Below are 9,896 nucleotides of genomic sequence, written 5' to 3' on the forward strand. Positions count from 1 at the left end.
TTTTTAAAGCGACTGGAAACAATTTTCGAAACATGATTGCAGAAACAGCCCTGTACAATATCCAAAAAACACATCTTGTGCATCTGAAGAAGAATAACCATTGAAATAGAAGCTATTACACGTTATGAAGGCCATTAAATGCCCTGAAAGCACTTAATACCAACGTAAGAGATAAAGCACAATGCAGCCAGCCTTAATATACGTGCTTTTAGTGTCTATTAAGCCAAACATGTGAAAATCAATTACCATAACTTCCATAACTAAATTCTCCAATAACCATAACATATCAAGAAGACAAAAAAGCTCTAGCAAAGCAGAATACAATTAACTAACATTAATATGTCCATGAATAATGTGGTACACTAATCTTTCAAATACTAGAATATTTCCAAAGCAAAGGGACAATGGGATATTACGAGGACGAGCACTGTCAGCTTATTTAAATCGGGAGGTCGTTAATGGGGAGGAATGTGGGTAGTATGGAAGGAACCGGTTTCACAGAAAAGCAGCCATTAAAGTATGAAATATCCTTATGTGCAATATTTCAGATATTTATTTCAGGGTTTGGTTTGCAGTGGTGAAATGTTTGCATTAGGGATGTCACAAGAACAGATACTTCGGTACCAACATGCTACCAAAACGCTGAAACTGTGACAGTACCATAAGTACCGTAGGTATGGGGGGTCTCGAGACTTGGGTCGTCATGTCGTCTCTGGGACGATAGAAAATGTGTACAAACAGAGATCTTCCCTAGGTGTCCAGGGGACACACCCTCATTTCACAATGCAACATTGTTAACAACAAATCCATGTTGAAATCAGCAATAGGAGAGCGATTTATCGTAACGCTGGTGAACGGGCTGAGAACAGAGGTATGAGCAGCCGACGGAGCTAACAGCTAATGTTAACCGAGCGAGGATCAATTAAATTACATTATGATGTGTTCAAGCTCTATTCAGTAAAAATTACTATTGGGCGAAGGTAGATTATAAAGTTATCATGATGTCTTGTAGTATTTCGTTTTTGGTGATGGAGATGTTTTCTCAGCAATATAAAACAGTCTGTCTAACTTCTTAACAAAAAAACTGTATGGAAATAAAGGAGTTAACGTACATGGCATTTATTGTTTTGTTTTTGTTTTTTACAGTGGAATCGAATTGGGAATAGAGAATCGTGGAATTTTACTGATATTGGTATAGACTATTACATCTATAGTTATAGTGACATCCCAAGGTTGCATGTAGTTTTTCATCCGAAGAAGGCGAGGAATATTTATCCCGATGCAGGATTTAGGAAAATATAGTATGGCATGAACTTTCAGACTTGTAACTTCAGGTATTTACTCTTGCATCGAGGAAACGGCAGACGCCAACTTTGCAATGAAGCCAATTCCCTCGCGCATTCAGATACGATGCAAACGAGGACGAGTGCCTCATGCCAGAACTGAGCCACCAACTTGAGCACCATCCTCCAACCAATTACGATGTATTATGAGAGGTACTTGGCTATCATAGAAGCCAGCAGATTTGACCTATCTCAATAAGTTGCAACATTTCCAGGCACACACAGGCCATTGATTAGATGGGCTCAACTCACAGCCTCAGTCTATCAGCGCTCAGGGACCGGTAATCAATTCTCTAATGCCGTTTGAGACTATTCACTGCAGCTATGAGCCACTCCTCAATGTGCAGATACAGATAAACACGCCCACGTGGACCGACATGTGTGCATGTAACCAAGCACACACCAAATATAACCCAGATGGCCATCGTAAAAGCAGAGGACAACTCCCAAATATTAATTTACCAAGTGTAGCGGTGATGGGCACTGTCATCTAATGGCATTATCAAAATGAGTGCAGCTCTCCTGAGGCGGACTCTGGTTCCTGATTACCTGGCAGTCGTGGACCCTGTTTGTGGCCAAATCTGATCAGCATAGCACCAGACACAGGCATGGCCGGTCAGGAACCGAGGCCCCTTATCTCTACCGACAGGCAGGTTGGTTCTTTATAGGCAATTATGTACTCTCAGGAATTAATCTGATTGGGCTCTAGTGGAAGATTATGTTCTAGTAAAACTACTGAAAGGAAAGGTGGGGCCCTAACTTTCTTTCTGTGCTACTTGAATCAGATGGAAGTGCATTGTACAGATCAGGGAGAACAAGGACTGAATCTCTGCTTCAGGCAGGCCATCTGCTGAAATTGACCGACCAGTAGCAACTTGGAATACTGTCTCTAAGAAACTTTATAAACAAGATAATTGACAGTCAAACAAATGTGTGCAATAAGAACCGTGCAGCCTCAGTCCTAAATTACAACAACATTTGGCGTAATTTAGTTGTTTGGTTCCAAACCATCTCTCTTCAGTGTATCAATGAGGAATAGAACATTTCTGATGCAGAAATTGATCTTATTGTTTCAAAGAGGGTTGTTCTAAAGGAGCATGTTAGCTTGTAAACTTGACTGCGAAGCGGATGGGATTCAAACCCATGCGTGCGGAGCTCAATGGATTAGCAGTGCATTGCCTTAAGAACTACGTACACCTCGTCTTTGGTGTAATAGAAGGCAAACAAAGCTGAACCTCACTCAACTTCTGGCACAGTGCAATGTGAGTGTTCACAGTGGAATTAGTTCAAATGGCAGAGTGCTCGCTGAGCATGTGAGAGTCAGTAGGATCTACTGTATGCCCACGCTCTCCACAAGACTCTCCTGTTGAGGACTGATCTATAACTCAAAACTGATATGGGAAACCTTGACGTCACTCTTCAGAAAATGATAAGAGCCCTGATACGGCGTTTCAGAAGAAGCAGAGCTGTGAAGCTTCCTTATCAAACAATAAAAATACCATATACAGATATATGTATAGTTTTGCTTAATTAACCAACATAACTTCAAAAAGATCAAAACTAATTATTTTGAGTGGTTTTGAACCGATCATGATTATCATTACAGGTGTAAACAAGCCTTTGACAGAATCAGAATACACTAGTTGTCTAGTGTCTAGTTTTCTGTTCTGCATTCAAAGACCCGTCAATCAATTCGAGAGTGATAGGAGCTTCAGATCTTGTGCTTAGAATTTTTATTTACCTTTGTGTTTGCATTTGTATCACGGTTTGGGCTATTAAGTTAACACAAAGCACAAACTGATTCCCAATAAAAAACCAGAAGAGTAAAACACTTACTTTGGTGTCTGTGTGTCATCCACGCGGTTCCCCAGCTGGAACTCGTGGGATTTGCTGCGGTGCAGTGCGGTGAAGCCCGGCAGCAGATGGATGAGCTTGCGGCTCGGTGGAGGTGGCGTGCCCGGGGCCTTCCCTTTGTTCCTTCGCCGCATGGGGGGAGTGCCAGGCGGGGTCATGGTGTTGACCACCAAGGGAGTCCGAGGAGGTGTGTGGCCAAAATGCCTCTGGCGGGGAGACGGGGGCAGAGAGCGATGACCAAAGTCCAAGGGCGGGAAGAGCCCTGTGGCTGGGCTGTCGACGGTCAGTCGATCGGCATATAAAGGGGGGGCCAGGGCCTGGGGGCTGTGGCACATGTGCTGGTTGTACTTGGACTGGACTTTGGGGCTTTGGGAGAGCTGATACTGGATCCACTGACTGACCTCTGGCTGGCACACCGGAGTGTTTTCTTTGCCCGATTCAGAGGTGGGCCACTGGATGGACCAGTCCTGCTTCGCCTGGCTCCCTGTGGGAAGAGGACAGAGACAGATTTACCACCAACATAGCACCTGGTTGTGACAAAATGCATAAAAGTCATGTTCATATAAATATACCATACAGTATTTTCTTGCCATGCAAATAGTTTTGATTGAAGTTTAAGTTTTGAGATGCCTGTCTGTAAGCTTTCTGCCTTAAAATCTATATAATGGATGTAAATGTACATTTTGTTAAGGCTACCATCAAATTAAACAGCAACAATTCAAGGAACAAAGTTACTCTGAATAATCCACAGACCTCATAACTGTCATTGGAACTTATTTTGACTGAAGAACTAGTCCCTATGAAAACTGTTGAAACAATGTTCTTATGTAAAAAGATGTTGCTGCTGAATTTAACATTACATACATACATTGTAAGCAATAGGAGAGTCTCCATTGTGATGTCTCATAACCCGGGGTAAATAAAACCAAATCTATCTGCATGTCTTGTGCTACTTGTTGTGAGTGACAAAATGCTTTTAGAAGATTTTTTGCATAATATGGCGTATCAAGTTAGAATAAAGTGGTTCTTGACATGCACGTAATACTAAAACATCCATTAGCTCTACTTCTTGATTGCAGCAGTAAGAGTAATCCTGGCAGCAGGCAAACATTTACGACCAGCAAATGTGCTCAATTTGGGTAATGAAGAATTAACTCAGCAGTTATCTGATGTGAACGTATTAGTAGTGACGTGTTTAAATATGCTGATGCGGAGCAGATTAAGCATGAATGAATGGATCAAGAGAGTGAGAAAAATGGAAGAGTGTGAGAAAAATGGAAGAGTGCACCAAAACAGAACAGGTCGAAGCTACATGAGTCATACCACAAGCCGACTTCTACCCAAACTAAACTTTCTGTTGAATGAGAAAGAGTGAGCAACAGAGGCAAAGTAACTGAAGGTGAGCAGCCAAAATGGGTGTTTTTGAGTTTAGATGACAATACCTTACCTCCATTACTGTGCAATTTATCCTCCTCAAGTTGTTCTTCAGAAAGAAACAAAAAAAATAGAATGTGTTTATTGATCTGGCAGAGCACAGCTGAAATCGTACTTCCATCTGCAGTTATGCATAGCCAAAAGGCTGTTCAGCAAAACATAATGTTGGTAGAATTGATCGCGGGCAGAAGCAGTACCTCAGACATGACTCAGGGCAAAGTTTACCTCACATTCTTCAAAATCCTCTATTGACCGCCAATTAACATTTAATGCAAATTTCTTATCAACAGAACTACACTTTTTTATTTGTTGTTTCATTATTATTTTGACATTGTCTCTAAGGAACTATAAGCATCAAAAACACAAACTTCAAACACAATATCAACACCAGCAACATCAAATGAGCTATGAAAAATATCTCCCATAAAAGTTCCCAGTGGATTTGCTAAACTTGATGGAAAAAAAGCCTGCAGCCTTTCCTATTCTTTACTGTTATGAAGAAGCTGGCCGCGAGGAACGACGAGTTGTGGGAAGACACACAAGGGACAATATATACAGGGATTTTCAAGGGTCTCATTTTCTTTTCTTTTTTAAAAATAGACCTGCTTTAGTCATCTTGAAGAGGGGTTCTTAAATGTATTATTAAAGATCCAAAAAAAAGGTTGCAAGTTTTAATTCACCACAGGTTATGTTTAGCGATACTGAAACTTTTTTGAAGAAGAAACAGTGGCGCTCCTGTAAAACTGCAAAGTGAAAACTGTGATATTGAGCGTACGTTTGAAGACATGTGGTCATATTAATATTTAATATTGACTGGTGTTCCAGAAATACACATCACATTTGCAAGGATTGGTTAGTCTCTGGAATATACATCCTCTTGTAATTCACGCCTATGGATATTAGTCAGTCACTCTCTCGAGTGAAGCCGTCGCTCCCACTACGCCCTCAGTGTGGCTGCCTGAGGGCCACGCTCACATTTGTGCCTGAACCCACATTAAGAGGGCCACATCTCAACCCTAAAAACCCCTTCAGAAAGGTGATGCAGAAAGGATGAGTAGACCCAAAAGACTGCTCATCCACAAATGTGAGAGGTCAATCAAGCCTCCTTTATTAGCAGGAAAAAACCTGCAACAGGCCACTCAGAAATGTAAAAGTTCAGCTTGACCCCGCACGACTGAAACTAATCAACAACCACTGAAGACTTCACACCACCGAGGCTGAGAATACAGATCTGTTCTATAGGACTCGTTGTTGGTTTCCCTTAAACGCACAATATATAATTTTCTGCTACTCGGGGTCTCTCAATCAAAACAACAGCATAAGATGGAGTTTGGCGGCGACCATTGCCGTCATTGCGATCACATTCCTTCATTGCTCGTCGTTCAGGAGCCTTTTTATTATTATCCGGATTATCCACAGAGGTCTCCTCCAGTTTTTTTTATTTTAGTTTTGGAAATGTTACATATTATACGTTTAAATTGCCAACTTAGGCATGCTGCCTAGACTCAGTCAAGTTAGATGAGAGGCAACATGAGGCTGATTTCCTTTGGTCAGGTCTGGAGATGCTAAATACCTGACACATGAGCCAATTTGTACTGTCCATTTAAAAACCAGCACCTTGCCAAATCCAAGCGGATAGTTTTGGGAAATGTCGACCAATCACCTTTGATTTAAATGACGAGCTTCCCTTCGGTAATTATATTCTTGCACGAGGCAGTGTCACATTAAAAATGCTTTGACAGTGCTGAGACCCAAGTGAAATTCCTCTGCAGGAGAAGCATTGAACTCAAATCACACTCATGAAACTGTTGCTTGAAATAATGAGTCAATTCATCAAGCGCACTAGTATCTTAGCAACTGCTTCAGCAAAATAATAACAAGACTTGACTTATGAATTTCTTGTTTTACATGATCACACCTCAACAAAAGCCTCAAGCAATCCAAAAAAAAACCTCCCCTTTGAGAACTGTGATTGGAGTTAATTTGTGTGGCTTGTGCTGGTTAGAGAGTAAGTTTTTGAAGTTACTTTTCATGCAGAGCTTTGACAGGAAAATACATTTTTTGGAGCCGTGTCATCATCAATCTTCCATTCTCTCCTCCCACCTGAATAACCCTGCCTCCCCACATCAACTGTCAAATTTAACAATGCACCTTAAGCATTTAGCTTCTCCTCTGCGGTGATTAATGCAAATAGCACACCCCAACACCATTAATGGGGCAATCTTAACATGCGGGGAGGCTTTGAGAAAAGCAGATAACAGCCTCATAATTGGACTAATTACCTCTAGATGTGTTGCTTCTTTGGGCTAAATGGCAGTGAAATGCCACCGGGACAGTAGCTGACTTATCTTACTGCCACTGTAAACAGGAGTTTGCGAAAAGGGCAATGGCTGCGTTCAATAGATGCAGTAACCCTTTCTTAATCTCGACTCTTTTAAGTTGAGGGCTTGTGAACGTTCTTGCAGTATAATCAGTGGGACTCAAAGTCTGCTAATTAGTTAACAGCCAATAAGGATCACCCAGGGGTGTTCAGGAAGATGGGTGTCGGGGGGTTCGGTCAATGCTTCTTCTGGTCCTTTTCCTTCCCTGTTGCATCTGCTCTTCTCTTCTCGACATGACAACGTTTCTTCTCCACCTCCTGTCGTCATTGCCTCTTTCTAATCCTGATTTTCTCTCATGTTATTCCGCGTCCTGCTTCCCCTGCATGTCTCCTTCACTTTCTTTCCCTCTCCTCCAATCTCTCACATATTCTGTGCCTCCCTCCTGCCTTTCTTCATCTCTTTTTCTTGCTGATGGCATTTGAAGCCAATTAGGTGTTTGTGATGCCGTCTCAAGGCCGGGCATGGGGGACTTTTTTTTTACTATCAAAGATTGCAGAGGAAAAGTCACAGAGGCAAGCAAAGCTAAGCAAAGATAAACACTATTAGCCTGATCAACAGAAGAACTCATATTCAAGAAATTGTGTGCGACGACTTGTCTAGAGGGGCGGGCTGGATAATGTGTGTATATTGCGGCACAAAGGACCGACCGGCTGCCTCCAAATTGTATGACTCATCCTCATTGCAACTCGTGGACTGCAATCCCAAGAGCCTGTAGTGAAAAATTCTATTAACTTGCATTAGTTTCCTTCCTGCACCATTACACCACAGAGCAACATACATTCACTTATTATGTTCTCTATTGCCCCGGTTATGTTATTGTATATGAATGTCCATGTCTGCCAATTTTAACATAAGTCCTGATGACTCATAAACTGGAACAACATATGTTCTTTGAGAAACAAAAATACGTTGCATAAAATCTGTAAATCCTCAATTATGACGGTTTAATATATCTGTACTTTTGCAACAACCGCCAAAATAAAACTATTTAAAAAGACTGAAGATGTAAGAACATCCTCCGCTTTTTTGCTTAGGAGGACTTGCTACAGTCTCTCGTGGCGTCTGAGCACCCCTGAAAAACACATGTATGTCTTCTACGCTTGCATATATACATGCTGACATACACGTGCTCGCACACACAGATGTGCCGATGTTTTGAAGCAGTGACATATCTCCTTCTCCAGGCTCCATCTGGGTAAGAATATGAAGGACGTTGCCGCACAGCCTGTATTTCTCCTAGCAGGAAGTGCCTCTTACCGCTCTATGTGGCAGTGGTGGCGTTGCATTCACATGTCTCTAACCAGCCCCCACTTTCAGAGAGCCTCTTTGTGGGGCTCTTTGTGACTAGACCCTGCCTTTGGAGAGCCAGAGAGGGAGAGCGGAGTGAGGGAGGGGAGTACGGTTGAGACAATGGGCAAAGAAGAGAGGCAGAGAATAGATTGACAAACAATAGGCAGGAAGACAGGAAATAGATAGGAACGAGGTAGACGTTGAAGAAATGAAACAAACACAGAGAAAGACACAAATAGCCCAGACCTTCACGATAGATTCTGAAATGTAGCAGATTTAATGGCAGTTTCTCGAGATGTAAATTTGTTTACATCGTGCCAACGTGCCATCTTTTTCCGGAGCTTTCAACCACATCTCATGGTCTTTTCCAGGGGATGGCGTTTGCGTTGTGTGATAACCAAGTAATAACAGGTGGTCATCCATGGGGGGGGGGATCATAACCCATATCTCTGTTCAAAGGGGTCGGGTGTGAATGGCTTCTGTGGTCTTTGAAAGCTCCCCAGTATATGCTTTTCATTACACATCCCAAATACAGCTCTCACTTGGGAGAACATGTAACTTTCCATCTGCAGGGATCTGTTTGAATATAAAAATGTGCAGTGTGTAAAGAAAGCAGGATGTGCTTTGTGAGCCACTTTCCTAAAACATGCACCCACTGCGTGTCCTGTTGCCTTCTGAGCAAACAAGCCATTCAAGGTTCAATTAACCTACCCATAAATGCATAAAACTACAGTGCTGCCATCCCAATCAACCAATGCTGATTACACAATTAATATACAAATACATAAAAACATAACTGTGCTGTATTGATAACCATGACAACAAATCTGAGAATGTAACGTGAGCAATGAAAGCATTTTGGTGAGGAAGCGTTCAACACCAGAGATGTTGATCTTTTGTCCTGGTCAATGCTGGGACTCGATTTAAGACCAGAACAGATACTGCTAAAACAACAGGGACCACCGTAAACATCCTAGACCAGGGGTCTTCAACCTTTTTCAGGCCAAGGACCCCCAAACTGATGGAGATATGGAGCAGGGACCCCCGACTATATATATATATTGTATAAAATCGTGTATAATGATAGCTGCCCTGTTATTGTGCATTTAATACTAAGCGATTCAATTAATACTGAATGTGTGCATTGCTGACTGAAAGATAACGTCTTCTGACTCCATTTATTCGTTAGCTACAATATGTTGGATTCATGTTAATGTGTATTTAAAGACATTTTTGTTTATGGGAAAAACATTGGTTGAATCAACCAAACATTTTGCGACCCCCTGCAGTACCTCCGCGTATCCCCTAGGGGTCGCGGACCCCCTGTTGAAGACCTCTGTCCTAGACCAAAAGTCTTTAAGTCACAAGGAGTCAGCACTGAAACACCTCAGGATCTTTGTTGTTACACCCTAAAGACAGCACCTCCCCTGTGTGGAAAACTGGAGTATGAAGATGTTGAGTTAAGCTGTAAGGACCATGGACAGAGGCAACATAAGCTGGTTCTAAAGCTATATAGCTATAATTTAACTGACGGAAGTGACGTGTTGATTCTGAGATACATGTTCAAATGTAAGTCTGATAAAGGCAGTGTTGT

General features: G+C 42.0%; 1 protein-coding gene across 3 annotated transcripts in view; it reads right to left on the reverse strand.

Annotated features, from left to right (window-relative positions):
- ksr2 (kinase suppressor of ras 2) overlaps positions 1 to 9,896 on the reverse strand; it is a 93,111-nt gene that overhangs the window by 60,399 nt on the left and 22,816 nt on the right. For all 3 annotated transcript variants that reach the window (XM_029440320.1, XM_029440322.1, XM_029440319.1), the window contains exons 4-5: positions 4,645 to 4,680; positions 3,180 to 3,681 (exon numbers count right to left, since the gene is read on the reverse strand). In XM_029440320.1, the coding sequence (XP_029296180.1) occupies positions 3,180 to 3,681; positions 4,645 to 4,680 (538 nt within the window). The remainder of the gene's footprint in view (positions 1 to 3,179; positions 3,682 to 4,644; positions 4,681 to 9,896) is intronic.

Source organism: Cottoperca gobio, chromosome 9 (genome assembly GCF_900634415.1).
Source record: "Cottoperca gobio chromosome 9, fCotGob3.1, whole genome shotgun sequence".
Taxonomy (NCBI): Eukaryota; Metazoa; Chordata; class Actinopteri; order Perciformes; family Bovichtidae; genus Cottoperca; species Cottoperca gobio.